The 24,594-nt window shown below is 39.1% G+C and overlaps 1 protein-coding gene across 1 annotated transcript; it reads left to right on the top strand.

Annotated features, from left to right (window-relative positions):
- Nucleotides 1–489: 489 nt before the first annotated feature.
- Nucleotides 490–22,849, top strand: LOC149018026 (THO complex subunit 5B-like). The gene is made up of 8 exons (XM_089152358.1): nucleotides 490–856; nucleotides 3,891–4,181; nucleotides 12,683–13,019; nucleotides 13,800–14,137; nucleotides 14,245–14,504; nucleotides 14,821–15,430; nucleotides 15,515–15,649; nucleotides 22,300–22,849. Exons 1-8 carry the CDS (start codon nucleotides 662–664, stop codon nucleotides 22,564–22,566), a joined length of 2,433 nt encoding a protein of 810 aa, XP_089008484.1. The 5' UTR covers nucleotides 490–661; the 3' UTR covers nucleotides 22,567–22,849.
- Nucleotides 22,850–24,594: the final 1,745 nt, after the last annotated feature.

The raw sequence follows: 24,594 nt of genomic DNA, 5'->3' as shown, positions 1-24,594 counted from the left end.
TTGTAAAGCCGTTAGAGAGCATAGAGTGCTCCCCGGACGGGAAGATGATTCAGACTCAATTGATTTGACATTGCCACTAGCTCACAAGTAAATGCAAGCGGTCATGAGTCAATCATTACATCAAGTATCCCATCGTCATAAATGTTAATCCTATAAATTATTTATACTCATTCCATATTCAGCTTCACTCAATATGAGCAAACACGAGCTCAAATGCATGGGTTGGTGACTTATTATTATTATTATTATTATTTTTTGATAAATAATCAAACACAAATTTTTTTTTTTGTTGGTTAAAATAAAGAATCAAAGATACACACTCTTATACAATCATATGATTTTCTTGGGGGTGAAACATAAAATCATAGACTAGGCTTCGTATTACCAAAGAAAAATGAAAAAAGACTAGGCACCGAACCCCCTTCGTTTCTTTGCATTTGAAATTACGAATCATCCGGAACCGGGTGGATCACGGTGGATTCCAAGCAGAGTGGCCAATTAGTCAATCCGGTTCACATTTTTCAATACAATACGGTTTCCAAACGCACCGCCGTAGGACTAAATTAACCAGACCGGCCAAGGCAGGTCGTAGAACAAGGGGAGCAGAACTGTGGGAATGGGGTACTGAAGTAAGAATTGCAGGTGCAGGAGCAGCGGCAAAATGGAGGAGGAAATGGTGGAGGTGTTACCGGCGCGCAAGATGGAAAATAAGGCTTACGAACAGCTGGAAGATACTCGAACTTCAATGGAAGAGATCGTAGCAAAGATGCTGTTTGTAAAGAAGGAAGGAAAACCTAAATCGGAACTTAGGGAACTCATCACTCAGATGTCTCTCCACTTTGTCAATCTTCGTCAGGTTCTCAAACTACCAGAATCCCTAGTATCTTTCTTTTCTTTCAAGTCTGTCTTTTAATCTCCTTGATATTCATGTCCTTTGTAACTAATGATGACTAGGTTACTCTGCGGTCAATGCCATTAGTAATTTTGGTTTTAGGAACTAGCGAAAATCGTATTTACCGGAGGAGAACATTTTCAAAGCTTTGAAAAAGAAAACCTATAATGTAGTCAACTGAGATAAGCGAATGTATCATTCGGCCAATTTGGTACCTCAATTACCACAGGTCTTTAAGGGTTTTGTAAACGATACTACAAAGATTGAGTTCAAACCCTATTTGCTTGAACTCAGTCGTCAAAAGATAAATTTTAATTATAATGAACATGTTTTGGTTGGGCAATGGGGAAATTTGAGAATGTGGAAGGATGATAAGAGTCGGATTTTGGTAAACATGTGCTCAAAACACCCAAGAATGATCTGGCCATCAGCCATTATTTTTGAGATTCAGGTGAGAAGAGTTAAGAGTATAGTGGGCATGCACTTGGAAATTGGAATAAGATCTAATAAGCAAGAGATTGAAGAATGGTCCCTTTTATTCTAGTTCTTGAACAACCCCTGGCTAGAGGTGAAGGTAGAGATGAAAGAATTTGGGATGAGTGCAGCAGAAGCAGAATCTGGCCAAGTATTTTTAAAAATTTCCTCCCCTGCCTGTTCATTGAAATGTTCCACCCAGACCGAGTCTGAGAAACCATTTCTAATGAGAGTCCAACCTTCATTAAAATGTTGACGGTTGACCTATCAAGAAAAGGGTACATGATCAGCTAAGAGATTTATGATCCACGAAGAAGTGGAGGAGGATATGGATCATTGATTCAAACAATGGAAATGTTGCTAGATACTGGCAGGCTTCGCTTCATCTCGTCAACCTCGAGGGTCTATGGGGATTTGAGTAGCAAATTATGTAATGCACCCATAGTTGTCAAAGCGGCAAAGCGATTGGGGGCTCTGTCTAGGCGGCAATAAAGCGACCAAAGCGGTTGGGTCAAAATTTTTAATACAATTTTTAAACTACTTTTTAATGCAAATACTTTTTATAATAAACTAAACAAATATTCAACAATCACATTCATTAAAAAAAAAAATAATCACAATTTCATTTGTTTGCCGCAATAAATTAATGGATTACATTTTTTATTATTCCGAACAATCCACCATTTAATCACTCGCAAATCCGAAATAAATAACAATATTATTCATTTATAGTTTAGTGAAATTATTTTTAACATGACTTTTTTCTTAAATATAACATGAATAATATTCAAATTGGAATCAGAATTGATTATCCATTTTTTCTTTTTTTTTTTACCAAACAGTGCTGACATGATAAATTAATAGATCTTATTATTCCGATTCCCAAGTCATTGTTTATTTAATGATTCATTGATTATTGATGTTGAGTATGGCTCATGTTTCACATTGGAGTTCATTTGCAAATTGGGCCTCGATTATGAAATAACTCACCTATTTAAATTTATATACGGTTTTGTAGAATAAATTATGATAAAAAAAAGTAAGAAAAAATAATATGCACAAATTACAAAATGTAAAAAAAGCGGTTGCTTTAGCGTTTAGGTAGCAATAAGGCGCACAAGGTGGCAAACCGGTAGCACCTAGGAGAAAAAGCGGCAAAAAATCAGGTTGTCAATTAAGCGGTAAAAAATTAAGCGGCTTAAAAACCGCTTTGTTGCCTAGGTGGACGCTTTGACAACTATGAATGCACCTCTGTCATTTGGTAGCTGATGTAGTTCGTGATGGATTCTAATGCTTATTGCAGTTTCTTAGGATATTACAAGAAAGAATCTAATATATAAAGGCAAAGACAATTCCTTGGGTTTGTGTATATGCTTGCTTGGTTGTACTAAATTTGTTATCAGTTTATAACAACATTTTGACGTACTTCCAAAATTGATTGTGCATTTTCTCATGCCTAGTTTTTTTGACCTATTCTTTTTGTACATCTATATGGGAGAGATGCATGTACTCAGTGAAAAGATTTTATTGAAATTTATGTGGAGAATTATTGAAAGAGAAGTGTTAAGCTTACTTTTGGAGGCTTATAAATTTATATTTAGGCTGTTTCTCTCTGGGGCAGCTTTGGCACTATGGTCGGTGGACCACATTTCTAGCCTGAGGTTAAGGCATCGAAACAGCCTTTCAGGAAAAGTTGCTGGCGTTAAGGTTGTGTAGGAAAATTGTCCACTGGGTCTGCTTGTTGCTTGTGTAGAAGCCTTCAACACCAAGTTCACTGTTTCATGACTTCATCTTATTAGGCTATTTATCTCCAAAAGTAGGGGGAAGGAACTGTGTTCTTCTAGATATATGGGAATAAAAGATTTAGATTATAAACTTCCACTTACAAACATCTGCAAGAACAAAGTTAATCATGTACTTGGGCATTAATACAGGTATTTGCAGATGCTTGTGCATGTGTCAGGGAAAAAGGAATAGAAAGGTACATTGGTAGACATTGCTCTCATGTAGGCATTTTTGGTGGTTCCATAGTTGATGTAAATACATGATTTTTATATTGTTTTCGTGATCCTAGACATGTTTGTGAACTAGCCTTTTGTCTTTCTTGTCTAATCGGCCTTCCCAGGCTCATTTTCCCTCTAGTCCTTACATTTTTTATTAATGGTTTCATGAAAGTTGGTTGTAGCTATATGTTTGTAGTTATCTTTCTTTCTGAGATATTTTTCTTCTACTGATATTCATCCCTTCCTGTACTCCAGTTAGTTTGCATAGCCTCTATAAGGTTCTTGTCGAATGTGCATTGTTCATTAGCCTTTGATGGAACAGATAGTTATATCCCATATTTTTTCTAAGAGGGACTTGTGCTTGATTCGTATAATTTTGTCATTTGCTATTGTGGTCTTTGTTTTCCACCTTTTAGTGCCATGCACTTATGTTGATTAATGCATTAAATAGAATGTAAAGGTCAATTTCTTCTTCTGATAGTTCCTTACAGTCTTCTTTCGTCAAATAAATTTTCTTGTAGATAAACCGTTCCATCTTACTGGAAGAAGATCATGTAAAAGCAGAAACAGAACGTGCCAAGCCACCCGTAGACTTTACTACCCTGCAGCTTCACAACTTGTTATATGAGAAAAACCACTATTTGAAGGCCATAAAGGCATGCAAAGATTTCAAGTCGAAACATCCAGATATTGAACTTGTACCCGAGGAAGAGTTTTTCAGTGGTGCACCTGAAGAAATTAAAGGAACTGTGATGTCAACTGACAGCTCTCATAATCTCATGCTACAGAGGCTCAACTTTGAGCTTTTCCAGGTAACTTGATTTAATGAGTACATAAAACTTATTCAAGCACAAACGAAATTTTGAAAGTTCAACTCACTTCAATGCTTTTTAAGTAGGTAGTTATTAAAAAAAATGCACTTACAAAGTCAATTGTGTAATGAATATTTATTTATGATTGACAAACACTCTTGTAGCAACCATGTAGTTTAATTTGATGCATATGTATATACCTGGGTGTATTTGTATCTTGAATATGCCTGATTGTTAAATATCTGATAGGCATCATGGAAGCTGACCAGCTGTTCTGTTATGGGGTTTACTGGAATTTCTTGGTTCTATTTAAGAGTTTTCCAATTTAACCTCAGTTGGTTATAGAAGCTGTGTGTCCTTATCAAGTGGTGATGATGCAGTTGTGTTAGCTTTGGTTCAACCAGAAGACTGAAGCCAAGCCAACTTTTTGGTTCAAAGGGGCTTGGTATATAAATATTAATTTCTTTATTGGGGTAGCTAATGCATGATCTCTTTTCTTTTCTTCTTTTTTCTTCTTCTTTTTTTTTTTTTTTTAAAAGAGTAAATTACAGATTGCATGCTTTAGTGAGGCTTAAACTCTAGGTTGCATGCTTTAGTGCCCTAAATTACAGATTGCATGTTCTCAAAATTATAAGTTGCACACTCATCACTTTCCATCTAAGCTATCGTGTTTGCTGCTGTGATGTCTATGGCGATGTCAATGATGACTGCTGCTTCTGTGATGGTGGCTGTGGTTACGTTGGCAAGTTGCTTTGACCCTTCCCCTGCTCCGTCATCAGAAGATCTCCGGTGCCTTTTTTGAGTGTCTACTTCATCTGATGCCATGGCTGTTAACACAGTAGAAGAGAAGTTAGGGTTTCAACGTTTCGGTAACTGAAATAATAGTGGAAGAGGTAAAGGGGAACAAAATTGCATTCTTGACTCTCTGATGTGACGAAACGGGCTAGAATTGCATCATTCAGAGGCACATGACACTTATCCCTAAATTTGGGAATCTTGTCCCTTGAGGCTTGTAAAGTTGTAATTGGGGGGGGGGAGAGAGAGCAGTACCCTTTTTTCTTTCCTGGTAGGCAATTGAGGTTTTGCAGTACTATGCAATAGAAACAGAGAAACCATTGATGCTCATGAATGCAGCCAAGTAAAATCTGAATATTAAACAAGCGATTGTACGATATAGAGGAAGAATTTCCCACTGTTCTGTAAAATTTTATCCAGAAGATGAAAACTAGATCTCTGAATGTTCTTATTACGAAAGAGAAACTTAGATAGTTTGTCGCTGACAGGAATTTTGCGTTTACTTTTTGATTCATGATCTTTAGTGTAAAACTTATAACAAATATATACAATTCAGACATCAAACAATCAGAGAAAGGGGAGAAGTTGAAGCAGCTGATTCCAATTGGGATCTTAATTCCATTGCTACCTCAGTCGAATGTGTATTTTCCTCACCCAAAACCACACTGTGCTTCTTCAAATCAGCATTGGGTCGACAATTTGGACAAATTGGCGTCTTCAATAGCCAAGAATTGACGCATTGAGCATGGAAACTGTGTTTGCAAATGGGTGTTAATCTGCATTTATATAATTGATAGTGAGTTGCAGAGAGGGATTTTCCAGCAGGGACGGTGAGGGTGGTGGTCGCTGGCAGGGGAGGGTTAGGGTGGTGTTCGGTGAGGTGTAGGTAGAAGATGGGTGAAGGGAGATCCCTTCACCCACCTAAAGGTTGGGTGTGAGAGAGTTTAAATTGGGGTAGTTTGGTCATTATACCATAATGAGGATAATATGGTCATTACTGCTTTCTTTTCCTTGTCTCTGAAGGACAGATTCATTCCCTCTCTTGCATTTTTAATGCCTCTTTCATAATCTCTTCCCTTATTTTGTTTCCTGTTCCTTTCTTCTCTCTTCTGCTTTGTGCTTGTAAATTTCCAGCTATTATTGATGTACAGAAATCTAGAAGTCATAGACCTAGCCCGCAGACTTTTTTTTGTGACTTGGAGCAATTACCTCCTTTCTTGGGTAGTTCCTTCATTGTAACTGCTGCTTCGACGGGAGGTAGGAGATGGGATTCCCTTTCACAATTTTGACGCTCTTATTTGTTTTGCTTCCAAGTTAGTCCTCCTCCTTTGGTTGATGATTCCCTTCCAATCCTTCTTTCATTGCCATCCTGACTATGTTTAAGGATTTGGTCTAGTTGACCAAACTGCCACCCCCATTGAATGTTCAGTTTATTTACAGAATCACTACTAAACTTATTATTAGTTGTCTAGTATTGGGTTGGCCCACAGAGATCCCAACCAGGGTTTCTAGTACCTGAGACCACACAAGGTCCTGGGAGATACTGAATTCATTAAAAACAATAATAATAATAAAAAAAAAGGTCTCCTTCCACTGCTGGAGGGTTTTTTTTTTTTTTTTTTGGAAGGGTTCTGGAGGATGAGTTCTGCTTATTGTTTAGCACATTAAATAGATCAACGTGGGCCACTAGACTGAGATCTTTATCAGAAGCGGAAGAGTAGGAGGAAAAGAAAGAAGGGAAAGAAAAAAGTGAAAATGTTGCAAATGAAATATACAAATTAATAAACAAAAGCTTAAAACTGCAAAAAGCTTTTCGAAGAGGTTGAAAATATGTAAGAAAAGAAGGATTTGAAACTTAGACGTGGTCTCAAAAATTGGGATCGTTTCAGATTGATGCAGATCGGTTTGGGTGGAACTGCAGGACCAATTAAAAGATGTAACAGAGATCAGTAGATCTGATCAGAAACTGGTCTTGTTTGAAGGTCTTCCCTAGGATAATGAACTCCTCAAAAGATGAAGATGATCCACTTATAGATCTTCTTATCAGTCTCTATCAAGATTAATGATTCAAAAAACACATGCATGTAAAATCCTTGGCAAAAGCTGCAGAAAACTAACTTGGGCGCACTTGGATGTATCCAAACCTTCTTGTACTTTTGTACAGTTGTACATTAGATTGAAAATGGGTGGAGTGAAGTATAGAGGGTGTAAGAGTGCTCAGAATCAGCTGGAGTATGTTGTCCCAGCAAATATCTGGTGAAGAAACAAAGGAACTCTTGCAAGTCCAGCAGCAACAGCTCAAAAAAGGGACAAGGGCTTCATCTTGATGAGACCAAGATCGACATATGTCAACTTGATCGAGTTGATGGGAGCCTTTCAAAGGATGGCCTGGTTGGGTAAAAATCTCAGTCCAACCGAGATCTTAGGTCAAGATCTTGACTCAGCCATGATTTCGACCAAGTTTTATGACTTCTTGTATCACCCTTATCTAGTCTTGCCTTTTCCCGAAGAGATATCTCATAAAGTATCACAAGTTCTCATCCCATGGACCCAAGGTGCCTGCTTTTTTGACTCATAAAAGAAGGCTCACACCTAGGCGGTGCCTTGCAAGTTGCAACTATGCTTTTTAGGCTTCCTGCATGACAACTATGCTACATTGCAGTTTCTATGTCTTGGGAACAGTTCTCTGAGTCTTGGGGGTAGTTTTCCATATCTAGGGCTACTTATCAATGTGTGCAGATCCCAATAGGGGTTCAGGATCATAAGAGTCCCTTTACTACTATTCTGCTATAGTCAAGATTTTCATCTCTATACAATGCATGTCCTACTTGCTCTCAAAGGCAACCATGAATTGAGAGGGAAAATTGCTCACATATGAGTTCTACTTGTGGATCTTTTCTGGGGTCCTGGATGCTACCCTAAGATGGCTCTAATGGATCTCTAGCAGCCAAAGCCATTTTTATTTATGTCTTCTTTCTCTTAAGTTTCTGCTCCATTTTTCATGATCCTCATCATTTTTCATCTCCATCATATAGACTTTCATATCCTGACCACTCAGCACTACCAGCACAATTAATAGCCTTAAACTGAAAGACTTAATAGCCTACCCTTCTTTGGTGCTGCACAACCTGGTTTCAGTCTGGTTGCCTCCAAAACCAATCTAGCTTGCTTACCATTGTGGGTTTCCATCATATACATTTGTCGAGTTTACAAGTTGGAGAATCTTGGAAATCTAAAACATGTTAAGACAAAGGCTCAATTCAAGTTTACGTTGCCGAAGGAAATTGAGCAAGTATTAAACAATGAAAATTAGCCTAAAGATGAAAATAAAGTTAAAGTATCACAGTGAACTATGAGGTTAACATGTAAAAGATTCTATAGAAGAGGTCTTTATCAAAGAAGGCAAAAGTTTTCATGCACGGTGGACAATCTGCATTGAATGCCATCAGTTTGGCATTATTGCCAACCTGAAATGACCAAAAACCTCTCCATCTCCCCACCCCCCACCCCAAAGAAATAAAAAAATAAAAAAGGTTGATGAAGAACTGCCGGGCATAAATCCCCGTAAAAGAAATCTGTGAAGTCAAAGCTGTTTAGCTGAGGATGAGGGAGTGGTCAAGAAACATTCCATTAAAAAAATCATCGATATTCATGATGTTGGCCTTGAAGAGGTCAAGCTTGTGGCTCAAGTCTTCAGTGAGAAAGATATTGCAAATGCTGATTGTAGTACAGAGATTAATGAAAAAATGATTGAATCAGTAGTATCAGATGAGTTCATGACTAGGGAAGGCTTCTGATACACTCCCAAGTGAAGCTGTCACCCATGGATGCTATCCTTACCATTGGAGAATTTAAGGGGTATGTGACTCCACCTCACTATTTTGATGAGAAAAAGTCTGGGTTGAAGATTTTATTGAGTCTGCCTGGCTGTTATTTGATCCAAGTATCCAACCATTAAAAAAATCATCGATATTCATGATGTTGGCCTTGAAGAGGTCAAGCTTGTGGTTCAAGTCTTCAGTGAGAAAGATATTGAAAAATGATTGAATCAGTAGTATCAGATGAGTTCATGACTGGGGAAGGCTTCTGATACACTCCAAGTGAAGCTGTCACCCATTGATGCTATCCTTACCATTGGAGAATTTAATGGGTATGTGACTCCACCTCACTATTTTGATGAGAAAAAGTCTGGGTTGAAGATTTTATTGAGTCTGCCTGGCTGTTATTTGATCCAAGTATCCAACCAAACACCTGGAGGTGGGGGAAGCTGAGGTCTTATTACTCTTACGTTTAGTCTTGTTCTTCTTCCTTCTTCTCCGTCGTTGATCAAGCGAGTGAAACCTTAATATTAGTTTGATACTTATTTTCTTAAAACAACAAATTTTGTTGATTACTGTAGATAATTTTCATACACAGTAGATACACTTAATCATTTCATAATTTTGTATAAAAGGAATGAACCCCTTTTTAGCATTTAGATTGGATTCAATCATTGTCTACCACATGCTATAGACTGCAGATGCTTCTGCTTTTGGTGGCTGGTGGCTTTGGCGGCTGCTGTTACTGCAGATGCTGTTTTCGTAATTCTTGATTCAATTTCTATGGTGCATTTGTTTGTATGAATATGTGATGCATATGTTTTGTACTTGTAAATAATACAATTTATGATTACATGGCCATTCTAGCATGGTCTCAAACAGAGTTGATTGGAAGACAGGAATGCGTGTAGCCAACCCAATTTAGTTGCGACAAGGCTTCTTGTTGTTGTTGATGATGAATACATGGCCATTTATTCCATATTTCCATGATTGTGTGAGGCTGTAATTCTTTCATTTCAGTGATTATGCTATTTTACGATTCTTTGATTATATAATATAGTTTTGTAACATTAATTTATCTTATGAGTAGAATTCTATAATTTCCCACTTATTATTTTTGCCAAATAAAATGGTTATATGTAACAAAAGGACATATAACATCTTGACTGCCTAAGTGAGCCATTGTGGCCACCTTATCACCCAAGGCTAAGGAAGACCCCCAAATGCCTTGCCTTGGTGCCGTGACAACTATGCTAAAAGGTCAACATGACAGGAACAGGACACCAAGATGCCTAGGCTGTGCCTTGACAACTATGAAAACAAGACTTCTAGAAGTGATAATGGAAGACAATTAAACAATTAATGCTTCCTTGCATGGTGCAAATTTTGGTCGAAACCTAAGTTTCAACCCAGCCAAAAACTGAAATCTCCGACTTTCGACTGAAAATTTCGGTCGAAATCTGGTACCTTTTTTGAAAATTTGGCCCTAAGTTTTGGGCCTTATGTGACTTCCATTTTATCTGATTTCATGCCTCCTACCTGTTTGAAGCATAATAAACACAAGCATAAAATCATCAACACACATGAATTGTTTGATAGTGGTTGCATATACACCAGCTAGATCAAGTGATGTTGTCTCACATATATTAAGTTCAAGCCCATATATCATGTATAAATATGTATTTCTTCAAAATACATAATCTAGAAAATAGTTTTTAAAATCATAAAATTAAAAAGAAAAAAAATAGTAGCAATACTAATAAAAAAAAAAGTTTAACGACACACAATAGATCATAGTCTTAGACTAGACATACATTAATGTCAAAGCAATACAAGATCATTTAAGGCATAAACACACCCAAAAAAAAAGGGGGAACTGTTGGGTATAGTTGTTGTGGCTTAACAAGTGTTTGAAGACAAAAGAAGAGAAAAAGAGGTGTTTGAAAGCAAAGGAGTTGTGAAAATTAGGTGAAATTGTGATAGAAATTTACAAACACCAAGGGAAAACAAGTTGGAGCATTGAAACATGTGAAATTTCAGTTGAAACCTGCAAAATGGTCGAAGCTTGCGAAATTTCGGTCTAAACCTATGATTTCGACAAAATATTGAAGGTTTTGTTTTGATTTCTGAAAATGCAGTGATTTCGGTTGAAATTTATTCCATGCTTTTGTGCAAGGTTGTCAAAGCGTTTGCCTTAGTGTGCCTAGGTGGCCGCCTTGTGGCCTTGGCCCATTTCTGGGTCAAGGCAACCTGGTGTCGCCTTGTTGCCTAGGCAACCCCTTATCGCCTTGCTTGGTGTTGCCTTGGTTTTTGTTGCCCTATCGCTTTGTCGCCCTCTATCGCTTTGTCACCTGGACAATCATGCTTCCGTGGAATATGAAAGGACGAGTACTGAAAACTAGGAGATACAGTAGTGACTGTTAGGTTTCTACATAGAAAAATGGAAGCACAGAAAACACATAGTAAATATGAAAATACTCTTCGAACTTCATAATTACATGACAAAATTTGCTCAAGCTGTTACCATTGGGACCCCACTTCCCAAAGAGCATGCAAGGCTAGGCATTGGGCTATGCCAGCAATGTGCCAATGGCCTTCAGGATCTCTTTGGCTTTAAGTGCCTGTAGCCGTAGCTCTGCTACCACTTAATCTAATGCTAGTTTAGGAAACTGGAACAGTGCCAAAATTGAGTCTCAGAAAATAAATTTCCAGAACAGAGAGAAGTTGTATAACCAATTAGATGGTCTAATTTGATCAAAACCCTAAGGAAACAGAAGGGAGTTTGAGTTCTACATTGAGCAAATTTTGGTACATAAACTCTCAAAAATCCAGTTGAAGCACTGTTTGAGTCTTTGCCTCAGTCACTGCAAAGTCTGTTTGAGTCAATAATTTCATTTCCAGTTTCTTTTAGAGAGTATTCCATGTTAGAAAACAGTTGAGCCCTGTTGGGGGCCTTGGCTTTCAAGCAGGCGAGTGTAGGATATGGCGGAACTAATCGAACTACTTGGGCAGCAAGTTCAGTTTATGGAGCCAGCTGAAGCAGCAGCCTCCTAGCGAGTAGTTCTTTTAATGCCTTCCTTCCCTCCCACTTTTGCCCAGAGCCTTAAATGTTGAATCACTCCCCAGCTAGGAACTTTTATTCTACAGCAGGATCATTTAAAATATCAGTGGTAACTGCGGACTTGATATTTTTAATTGTTCTCTTCACCCAATCCATTCAATCTGTCAGCATCAAGCCATTCATGAACCACTGCTGTCCCTCACCAAAGCCAATTTGTCTTCAGTGCAAGTAAAGAAGCACCCCAATTTAAAGACAGACAGCTTTTGTCTCTGCAGGAGCACCTGTCAACAATTGAACAACCATAACAACCGCCTAGTTAGATCTTTGAATAGCTCTCAGAGTGCCGTAGTTCAGAACACAGATTTCTCGCAATGCTAAACAATTCATAAAGAAAGGTAGAACATAGCTAGAAGGATATATTTGGATTGAGTTTGTTTGTCTCTCTTGGGCGTCTAAGCCATAAGTATCTGAACCTTTTAAGCAGTGTTGATGGTCTGTCTTTTTATAAATTTTGAGGTGAGGCGGCGACCTGTTATTTTAATTGAATAAAATCATAAATCTTGGCAAGTTTGCATATAATTAAGTTACTTGCACTGCTGCTAGCACACGCCAAATTGTGTTACATTGTAAAATTGTTACTACTTCAGCCTTTTGAATAGGTGCCTTATATTTTCAAGTTGGTCATTATGCATCTTGGTCAGAGATTGATTGTGAAAATTTTCTTATTTGATGTTAGTGGACCATTTAGAAACGAATCACAAATCATGACTCTCTCTCTCTGTCACTGTGAATATAGTTAATTAGTATGCTTCTTTTCCTTTAAACAGCGAAAGGAACTCTGCAAACTTCATGAGAAACTGGAGCAGCACAAGAAAAATCTTCTGGAGACCATTGCAAACCGCAAGAAGTTCTTGTCAAGTCTCCCTTCACACCTGAAGTCTCTCAAGAAAGCGTCATTGCCAGTGCAGCATCAGCTAGGTGTGCTGCATACAAAGAAATTGAAGCAGCACCATTCGGCAGAATTGCTTCCACCTCCTCTCTATGTGATTTACTCCCAGTTGTCGGCCCAGAAGGAAGCTTTTGGAGAGAACATTGATATGGAGATAGTAGGAAGTATGAAGGATGCTCAGGCTTTTGCTCAACAGCAGGCAAATAAGGATGCTGGTAATTTACTACCATGCCAAATATACCGGTCATCCTGCAAATAATTCTTTGCTTTCCCTAAGAGGCCGTTTGTTTGCAAGAGAAGAAGGGTTGGGAAAGATAGATAGGTGGGACCCATTGGTAATGGGGTGGGGAACAGGAAAGGAAATGAAAGGCTTTTGTGGAAAAGTTGATTGTGGCTCTCATTTTAATTAAAATAATATTTCTTTTCATTCTCCTCCCGTTCCCACCAAGTCCCACGTGAACGTATAGGATTCTTACAAGAGATGGGTTGGTAAAAGTTGCTTCGCCACATAAGCAGACAATTCTTAAAGATGGAGGGTTGTCTCCGTTATCCCACCCCATCTAAACAAGCAAACCCATATTTTCGTATTTAGTGGAAAAGTTTACTTTTTCCCACCTGTTTTTACCCACCCCAATTTATTCCATCAAACAAAGGGTCTGTTAAGTATAGAACTGGTAGCAACACCTGATGGTAGGTTATTTACCATGTGGATTCTCTTCTAACATATTTTTGACTATTTCATGGAATCATTCAACTTATTTGTTTGAGGCTTTTATAAATAATGGCCTTACCCAGTGCATGAGGCTCCATTGCAGGCTGCAGGGTCTGGGGATGGTCATAATGAAGGGTTGTTTCCTGGCTCAAACCCACGACCAATCCTTACAGTTAAACCAAGGCCACTCTCTGACTCTGCTGTCGTCGACCTATCCTTGTTTTTATGAACTCTGGATTTTGTCATATCTCTGAACATCAATTAATTTACATCCATGGACCAGGCACTTCAACGAATGCAGACACCTACAAGTTGGACGATGATGCTCCTGATGAGGATGATGATGGGCAGAGAAGAAGAAAAAGACCGAAGAAGGTTCCTGGCAAGGAAAGCGTAGAACAAGCTGGAATCTACCAATCCCATCCACTTAAAATCATACTCCATATATATGATGAGGAGGTTCCTGATTCCAAGCCGCCGAAGATGATCAGTCTGAAGTTCGAATATTTGCTGAAGTTGAATGTTGTATGTGTTGGGATTGAAGGGTCCCATGAAGGACCAGAGACAAATATCTTATGCAACTTATTCCCCAGTGACACTGGCATTGAGCTTCCTCACCAGGTAATGATATTCACTAGTGCACGCCATCATAGCTCTTCCTGTATGTCTTGATGCATCTCTTCTACCCCTCTGACTGTTACAATTTGTGGATCATATTTATGATGCAGTCTGCTAAGCTTATTGCTGGTGATGCTGTTACATTTGATGAAAAGAGGACCTCTCGTCCGTATACATGGGCCCAACACTTGGCGGGAATCGACTTCTTGCCAGAGGTCTCTCCTCTGCTTAGTAGCTCTGAAAGTCCAAGCAGTGAAACTGTTAAAAGTGCCTCAGTTATTTCTGGCCTGTCTCTTTACCGCCAGCAGAACCGGATACATACGGTTGTGCAGAGAATTCGCTCTCGGAAAAAGGCTCAGATGGCTCTTGTGTGAGTCACTGCTCTGTGTAATTTGGAGTTCTTGGCAGTTGAGAAATTTAATGTGATTAAGTTTGTCGGGGAGTACGGCAAAGTAGTGCAGCAATCTGGACAATGGTTTTCTTTGGTGTTGAGGATTTGTGTAGAAAAATTTTCATGATATGTGGTTAATGCATTTTAGTTGGGGATTTGTATATGACGTGCCCTTATTATTCTAATGATTCTCTCTTTTTAGATGGTGTCAATTTTATGAGTATATTGTTTCTTTTTCCCATATGTGATAAGGTATGAGTTAATTTGAAAGTTCAAAATATTCTTTGGCTTACAGGGAACAGCTTGATTTTCTAATGAAGCTTAAATGGCCTCCATTGACTTATGAAAATGTTCCATGGGCCTCACATACTCCTTTGTGCAACTTGCAAAGCTGGTCATCTGTGGGGCCCTCACCTCAGCAGGTTCTTTCTTTGCCCGCTGTTGCTCCGGAACAAGTTGCAGAGCCTTTGGACCTTGATACCGAGAGAAGATCTGGTACACCGAGGGAAGAGATGGAGAGTGCAAGAGAAGATGGGGAGTTACCCGCTGTTCAGGTTTTAACCATCATAAATGACGCTAAGCTCCCAGATGCTAAGGCCCCTGTCTCAAAAGCGACTGATGCTGAGCATTCTAGACGGTTGGCATTGCTTTCAAAGAGCATTATTCCTTCTTTTAAGAAAACAAAGTCTCTGAGTTTCCAGAAAAGTGATGAGGATTTAGAACTCATCATGGATGATGAGAGTGATCTTGATGAGGCTTCACAGTTTCAGTGGGAGCCAGAAAGTACAGCAAATATTGGATGCCATAAGATGGTTTCATGGGAGGACTATGGTGTAAAAGAGTTCTGCCTAGTTTTGAGCAGGAAAATAGGAAAGACTGAGAGGGCCATAAATTTAGAAGCCAAGGTATCTAAGTTTGTGCTCTCTCTGTTTGTATTCTATCCTTGCATCCTGTATTTTTCTAAGACCCTTAGTTTCCTTAAATGGCAGATCAAGATCAGCATGGAATATCCATTAAGGCCTCCTGTTTTTACTCTTGGGTTGTATAGTGCTCCTTCAAGAGAAAGTTCTTATGAAAAGAATGATTCTGAATGGTTCAATGAACTCCGTGCTATGGAGGCTGAGGTAAATCTATTCGCACCCTGATGTCTAAATCTTACGTATGGTTATTTGGTATTATTTTACTTAATTAAATTGGTCAGCAGTTTTAAATCTATATTGAATGGAGCTATCACCACTCCTGTTTTATAGTCACTTGTTTTTCCCAGGTTGTGAAATTCTGTTGAGTGTTACATTCTATCATTATATGCATGGTTTGAGAACTTGGTCTTGGAGGTCATCTTGGTGGGCCAAACAACCAAGATCTTGTGAGATCCTGTTGAGTTGGAGGAAAGTTCCTCCCATCTTGACCCAACTCACTGTCCCACTTGGTGACCTTTAAGGGTCTGTTGGGGCTGGAAATTGCTATCCAGCCTATTTTAGGCATTATGAACAAATTGGTTGATGAAAAAAAATTGTAAATGTAAGTTCCATTGACCCTAAGGGACTAAGTCTGAAACCGCTATGCTAAAGATGTGAAGATGCAGACATGTAAAACATGAAGTACACATGCTTTACTTAATATATATGAATACGTTAAAGTTCAAACTCGAACAACTATGATATATTGTACATCACACATGTTCATTTTCATCTTCAATATTTAAATTAGTAAGTTCACAATCACATGACAAGATTGGCTTAGTTGGGAGTTACACCACAAGATTTCAAGACTAAAAAAATAGTTTAGGACATAGATTTTGAAAAGAGAAACCAAATTTGGGATGAAATCTCATCTTTCTTGAAGTTTTGGTTGAAAACCTCTTCAACCTTAGCTATAAATTTTGAAGTCTAGTATGTGTTCTGGCCAATACTCCGACAAAACTAGGTTTCCAGAAATGTCGCAGGGAAGAGGATCGGAGGCCCAAGGTTTAGCTGAGGTTGTGTTGAGATATCTTTAATTGATTGAGAGGGGATATTTGTAACAGCGGTTGGATTGACATTGCATTGAGATCTCAGTTGAGATTTACTATTTTCTGGGATTCGTAGTCTCACAACTAATCTCGTCTCGGTTTCCTCCCAAAAAAGAAAAAGAAAAGAAAAGAAAAGAAAAATCGAGATATCTCGCGAGGTCTTGGAGTTCCTGAGCCATGATTATATGCAACAAGAAAATTTATCCCACCCCCTCCCTCCCTCTTGAAATGTGAGTTCAACAATAAGAAACTCAGCTATGTCCCAACTTTATGGGGTTGACTAGGTTGATCCAACAAAACAAAGTAGGCAAAACCAAGCTCTAAACAGTAAAGGGTAATGAAGAGATGAAAAAGATGGGTGGTAAATAATACAGATGGAAACGGACAAGTGAAAGTTAAAAATGAATAGAAAAACTATAAGAGAATTGCTTTTGAAAAAAAGGATGCCTGGTTCTTCAAATTTTTGTGTAGCCAAATTGATGTAAACTATTTCCAAGGGTTCAACAGGGCCTAGGGTTACTTCCCCAAACCCTAGGACCCCTAATTCGAATCGGAGGTATTTTGTTAATTTTACCAATTTTGCGGGGTCCTAGGTTTGGGTCCCATTGAGTCCAGTTCGTTGTTTGGACCCTAGATCAATTGATGTAAGCTGTTTTCAAGACCACCTAAGGAGGGCCAAAAGGGCTTGCTAGTGCCCTATCGCTCCACTAGCAACCATGGAATTATGGCCAACACCAGTGGTGTTTTGTAAATTTTGTGGTGTCCTAGGTTTGGGTCCCATCAAGTCCAGCTTGTTGTCTGGACCTTATATATATATATTCTTCTTTTTCTTCTTTTCTTCTTTCTTCTTTCTTTCTTTTTCTGATTAGTATTTTGCTCTTTATGTAAGAGTCCTAGTTTAGGTAAGATTCCCATTCTGACCTCAATTTAACCTCTAACCCTTCCTAGAACTAACCACAAGCTTCCTAGGCCTTCTCCCCTTTGCTGCAAGACCCTAGCGCCGATTTCCCTCTAACTACTAGTTTTACCCTATCCCCGTTCCATTCTCAAATCTTAATTTTATCCCATGGAGGAATTATTACTTCTCTAATTAACCCTACCCATCTAGATTATTGGTGTCACACCCCACCCGCCGGTCTCGGTTACCTGCCCGACAACCCGTGGGAGTGATCCGTCACAGGATCCACGGTTTTAGTCTATCAACAATAATAAATACAAATATAGATAATCAAGAGCAATAAATGTTCAATAAATGAATTAAAGAATTACAGGAGTCCAAATACTCCAATAACAATAATAAACAAAAGAATAATGAATAAAATGAATACGAGTTCAGCGGAAACAATCAAAAGAATTATATCAGTTTCTTTCCAGTTTCCTTTTCTAAGGCTAAATAGTGTTTTTCATGAATCTCAACATAGGGTGTCCTCCAGTTCTTCTCCATTCGCTGAGTGAACTTTCTAACCACTTTTCGTCTCTGACCATCAATTGGTGCGATAAACGCACTCCATGCACCTTGCAGGAGCTCCCGCACAGGCTATCTCCATTTCCCATTGACGGTGCCACATTCTCTTCATACGGGATGGTTCCTTCATAGGAAACCAGTCCATCTTCCGGTACAATTCCTTCTTTTGTGCAGGCTAATAAACATATACAAAATAAAGGAGTGAGTTCTAGAGAACTCAGTAAGAAACAATCACAAATCCCATCAATTATCCAACAACGCATAAATACATAAATGATATGAATAAGTGCAAGGTATGAATGATACTATGATTTCTAACTATGCAAGTCTCTAACAGCTGACATGCTTTAAGATATACACCAGCTCTCCTCTGGGTAAGTCTAGTCACTCTGATCCGGCAAGGACTAGTTACCTCTGTAGGGATCCTGGGCAAAAAGGGAAAGTCCACACCTGGCTCTCAAACCATGGCTGGGGTTAAGTCAACACTCTCTCACCACGACCATTGGTAATGAGTACTGGCGCATGTTTGGGTTTCTAATCCAATGCAAGGTCATACTGGTAACATGTCTACATGAAGTCCAGATACATCCCCTATGACACCAACCAACTCGGTTCAGTATCCTTCGCAACCTAGGAATGAGAATCTTCACGGATGGCTACCCGCTGTTGGACTCCACTCCTTAAAACCCTATGGTCATCCACATATTATTGAGGCGGAAGCTCTCATGACTCCTCACGACACTAGGTCTGTTCCTTGGATGTCCATGAGCCCAACCTTAACATATGCAACCCTACCATTTATATGACTAACAATGGACCAACGTCCCATCACTATCATCACGGGTCACTCGGTTTTAATCCCCCTATCGAAAGGGTAGTAGCATGTGGGGTACCTAACCATGCAATTCTAGACTCTTCCTAAGAATGTCATCAAACAATCATGGCAGTGCTAGAGACATCAGCAGGCATGTGTCCCATTCCATAGCATTCTAATATCCCAAGCTAAGATATCCCAAAGGAATACCTCATCCATCAGAACCTCACACTATGTATCATCAGTATATTCCAATCATAACCAACAAAATATATATATATGTAAACAAGACAAACAGCAGTAATATAACAAGATTAATATATAAGACATGACTACAACAAGATATATAATGGAAGGCTATTGCTAATAGACACTGGACTAGCATGTTCAAGTCTATTCATAAAGATAGGATTGAAAGTCCTTACCTGCATATAAGTAAACTGTCCATAAAACGAGATCCGTTAACTATTATAAGACTTTCTTTTCAAACAGAGTATACCTAAACACAGGGTTACAATAATATATAAGTTAATTGAATCAAAGTGGATAAGAACCAAAAGTCATTTGGTCATTGTTTACCAGCCGGTTGCTTGTGCTGGTCGCTTAGGTTGAGCGACCGCCACTAGTGACCGCCCCAAAAATAGAGAGTTTCAATCCGAAACTTAAGCTTCTGATCACCCGTTTTCTATCCGGATTTCGAGTGATCATGGCCTAAGTCTCGAATCTAACACTCCTATAGCCAAAGGGTGAAGGAATCCTAATATTTACCATCATTGGGTTACCCAGAACTCTCCCCTTGATTGGATTATCCTTTTCACGAAAGCAGGGTTTCGTTTTCGGATGAATCACCTCAAGTAGATTGGAAAGAGAGTCACAAATGAATCAAAAGGGTAACCACCATGATGAGGGGATGGGTTAACCCTAAATTAAAAGACAAAGGAGATAAAGAATGAAGGGTGAATTCATTACCTCACTTCAGAACACCAGAAAAAGGGAAGGATTGATCTCCAGATCACTGCCAGCACTTCAGATCCACTTTCGGCACTTCTCCGCAGCCGTCTAACCTCCAAAATCAGTAACCATGAATAAAATATTTGTTACTTGGACGAGGGTTACCTTTTATAGAAGTCAGGGGGCAAAATAAGGTAAAACCCCGAAAACAGACCGGCGGTCGCTCCAGGCGATCGCTTGGTTTGATCGACCGCCACTAGCAACCGCCCCCATGTAATTTGCCATACAAGGGTGCTTTTGCTAGGGGGTTGATATCCAAGCACAACCCTAGCCCTAAAGAAGAGATGGGGGAGATCTTACCTTCATTCCGGACATCTCCGAACAACACTTGTCTTCCAGAAGACCAACTACCAAGCAATGCAGGGTCTTCAGACAGAGGATCCAGATCCATGGGTTCAGGGTATGGATCCTGGACTTCTATCTGGACACTCCACAACTTTATCCGACTAGACCTTCGGGTTCTCGGACCTGCAATACGGATCTCGGGTTAGAAATACGGGGGTTGTTACAATTGGTGAGCCTTAATTTTCCCTAATTCAATCCTAAACCCTAACCCTCCACAATTCCACCCCATCTTGGGTATTGTCAAAACCTGATTCTTCCCATTTCTGTTCCACATATCCATAAACTACTACTGTTGGTTATGTGATTGCTGGTTCAGAAGGAGAGGATCTTGAAGTGACCCAATTTTAGGGTTTTTTCCTCAAATCTCAAAACCCTAGAATTTTGGATTACATCATCTATTTTTTGTTTTCTCATTTAGGTTGGTATTTTGTGAGTTATTGTAGAGTCATTGTCTAGGTGTCATTCGTACTTGTGTTGGGATCCCTTGGTTTGAGTCTACTTTTTATTAGGACTCCATATGTACTCTTAGAATCCTAATTGGACTTCTATAGCGTAAGTTATGCTAGAGTCCTTGTTTATGTGAGAGGTTGTTAGTCAAGTCGGAGTCCTAATTAGAATTAGAAGGTCAGTTTGAATTTAGTTAGGTTCCCTGATTTGTAACTAGTTTGGTTTCTTATTTTGAGGCTATAAATAAAGCCTCCTTACTCTATAATGAACAAGTTGAATTGAACAAAATTTCTGAGTTTGGAGGAATCTAAGTCGTGGCTACCTTGAGAGGGCCATGGCGGAATTGAGAGGACATCTTCAACCCTTCTTCAATTCCAGCAGCAATTCAAGTATACCAGCAGCCATCCTTCTTCTCCAAGTAAGTAAACATCACCCGAGGCCCTTCTTAATCCTCTACCCCTTGCTCCTCATCTGCAAGCTCCCACCCCTTCCTAAACCCTGTGGCAGCAGCAAACCCCTTCCCTTAGAACTTCTAGACACCCCCCCCTCTCCAATCCCCTCCCTTCTTCTCCCTATAGGATTGCACCCTTCCCTCCCCTTATCCATACTTTTAGTTTCTTCAAAAGCCCTTCATCCATTAAATTCTAATTTTTTTAGCCATTCATCTACAACCTCTAGAACTCTAAACCCTAATTTCATTAGGCTCCTATATCTCCCAAACCTTAACTCCTATCACCTATGTAGGATTAGTTTTCCTATCCCTTCAACCACACTCAATCTGAACCCCAGCCTGTTCCAAGAATCCCAACCCCTGTAGGACGACTCAAACCCATCCTAAACCAAATGGGACTGACTTAAACATATTAGAACTAACCTGAAATTATAAATCCCCAAGAACAGCCGTCTCTTAATCCCATTTGAACCCTAGAACTTAAGTTTTAAGCCTATAACTTCACTTTCCAGTTCTGGAACTTCAAGACGGAAGCAGCCGAACCTTAGTAGCATTCATCCCAAGTTCTAAAACCCCTGAAACTTGAACTCAAACTTACAATCAGATCTGAAACTCAAGTTACAGCAAGGTTACAAGCTTCAAACCCAATTTCCTTTGGTTCTAAGCCGGGCCGAACCCTTCTAAGGTATTACCTTATCACTATAGACCCTAATTCCTCCAAGAAATCTTCTATCACAAGCATATACAGCTTTAGAAGACTGCTGGTTCCCTGAGAGAGGATCGTGGAGAGAGCCTAAATCTAGGGCAACATCCCTACAAGCTAAACCCTAGAATTTGGTTCACATCACAGACCCACTTTATTTGGCTTGAACTTTGACAAGGACACTTGCTTTGTGTCTTTTTTTTTTCTTCCGCTAAACAGTAAGTAGCTTGTCAAATGCCCTCCATCAGGGTCCTTGTTCTTCAGGTTTCCATTTAATAATTCCCCAGCTAATACGTTCATTTTTGTTTAATGATATGAGTGGATTGCCAATTTTAGAAATAGTTGTGGGAGCAGTCTCTCTTTGTTTTCTTTCCCACAAATGAATCGGCTGTTTCCTCCCTCTTTGGAAATATGACAAACGTTTGCCCAAGACTCAGCCAATCAATAAAGTTCTTTAAGTATTTTCTGTATTTTGTTTTTGAGTTTCAATTCTTTGCTGGATTGATGTTTTCCCTGTTGTACCCCAGGTCAATCTCTACATTCTTAAGATGCTGCCTCGTGATTGTGAAAACAGCATCCTGGCTCATCAAGTGTGTTGTCTTGCAATGCTGTTTGACTTCTTCCTGGACGAGGAATCTCCATGTTCCCAAACTGGGAAGGGTACTTCAGTTGTTGATGTTGGTTTATGCAAGCCAGTCAGTGGAACAATTCTTTCTCGATCTTTTAGAGGAAGAGATAGAAGGAAGATGGTCTCCTGGAAAGACGCACAATGCACTCTTGGTTATCCTTGTTAGAGCACAGATCAAAATGACCAGGTTTGGCCTTGTCTGCAGTACTTTTTATAGTTCCAAAGTAGCTCAGACAAGGATTGTCTGATCTGTTGTATTAATGTTTTACTCTCCTACTTGTCATGCCTGTAATCATGCAGCTTCGGTTTAGTTTATTATTTATAAGCCAACATGGATCAAGTGTATTCACCTCAACACCAGTTCAAAACCTAGAAGGAAAATGATAGTATTCCAGTACCAGTCTATCGCGAATGCACTAGGAAATGAGACTCATTTCGCTTCTCCCCCCCCCCCCCCCCCACCCTTCCTAGAATTAAAAATATTGATTTGTAATGGACTCTGTAGGGCCTGCATAAGTTCTCAGTGATGTCTTGGTCCTGACAAATTTTGATCTCATTTAGCTTTCTTTTTTTCCCCTGATGAAATAAAGAAACTTTACGTATAATGCAAAACTGCACAAAATCTCTTTTGGAGTACAACCACCAAGCTGTGACTGATGTAATGCCAAGAAAGCATGGCCAATTTCAGCTGAAGAGACATCCAGGCACATGGACATAACAATGAAGCTTTGGCAACAAAATGTACAGGTGACAAAAAGCCAAGTTTTCAATGGTTTAGGCAAGGCTGTAGCAGTTGGTGGCAATTAGTTTTAATGGTAACATGCTCCTCATGCATTACTATAAACTGCCCAGCTGCAACCAATAGACCTTCCTCGACAGCTTCCAAACTTCCTCCTTGACCAGAGAGACCCCTAATTGTAGTGGTACGCATTCCCCTTCAATTATCAAAGGGTGTGCCCCTAATTCTTGGATATGGTTTGAAAACTCATCTGCTCTGATGTATTTTGATTCTGATCTGAATAACCCTTTTGTTAAAATCTGTGATTATATGATTTGACCTGATGGCTCCACCCATTTTACCCATTTGAAGTACTATTTTTATGGTGAAATCGGAGGTGTCTCCACCTGGGGAGATAGTAACTTCATCTTTGAATGTTTGAGACGTCTTCGCCATAATCCTCTTCATAGCAGCTCATCCCATTGGTGTATAAATCATGTATAGTATTTGCATCGTCTTGTTTGCCCTGAGATGGCTACTCTTCCTCTTCTCTTGGATCAAACTCCTGCATTTTGAGTTTTCAGCTCCGACGTTTAAAAGCAAGCCTAATGACCAATGCATAAAACTGCTGATAATGCAAAGCCCCGAAATCCAGACATTGTTGTTTCAAAGTTGTATTTACTCAAAATTACATTACTGCTCGCTCCTGCATCTGCGCTATTCCTGGTATCCCGTTGCTGCTGCCCTCACAGGTTTTTGTTTACCAACCATTGCCTATGTTTTTTTTCTCCAGAGTGTCTCTGCAGGCTCTCTTGATTTCAGGCCTCTTTGATTCTTCAAGTTTAACGTTGTGGCACTTCAAGAGTAGGTGCAGTTAATGGCGAGTTAAACCTAGGTCATTGACTTATTTCTTCCCTGCTAGTACACTTCCATGTGCATATGCACGAATATCTATATATGGGGTTCTACCCAAAAAAAAAAAAAAAATTCTATATATGGGGTATGAAAAAAATTAAGTCAGAAGAGGGGAGTAATATATTTCATATATATGGTATTGATAATTAATTTTTACCCAAAAACAAAAAAGAATAGTAAGTAATTAGTTTTAAATATTTGTGTGCAAACTTACAAATAGATCTCCTAATACTTCGTCTATACCTTTGGTAAAACTTGTCATATTAGGTTGGGTCAGCTTTCAACAAGATAAATCCATTCCAAGTATTATTCGTAAGTGACCATTAGTTATGTTGTTGGATATATTATGAACACAAATAATATTTCAAACCATATAATGTAAAGTAGTGTTTTAAGTGAACACAAAGAAATGTTAAAATTGTGATGTTTATTAAAATGCTAATCATGTGAGGCATTTTAAGAGAGTTGCATTTTTTTCTTTGTAATTTAGAACTACTTTGTTCATACACTATGAATTCTTTTTTGGGAAAATTTTAGGGACATTGGACACTCCAAGTTAAT

The sequence above is a fragment of the Hakea prostrata genome, chromosome 4 (genome assembly GCF_041222555.1).
Source record: "Hakea prostrata isolate BN-2017 chromosome 4, UWA_Hpros_2, whole genome shotgun sequence".
NCBI lineage: Eukaryota > Viridiplantae > Streptophyta > Magnoliopsida > Proteales > Proteaceae > Hakea > Hakea prostrata.
This window is presented reverse-complemented; position numbering and strand designations above follow the sequence as displayed.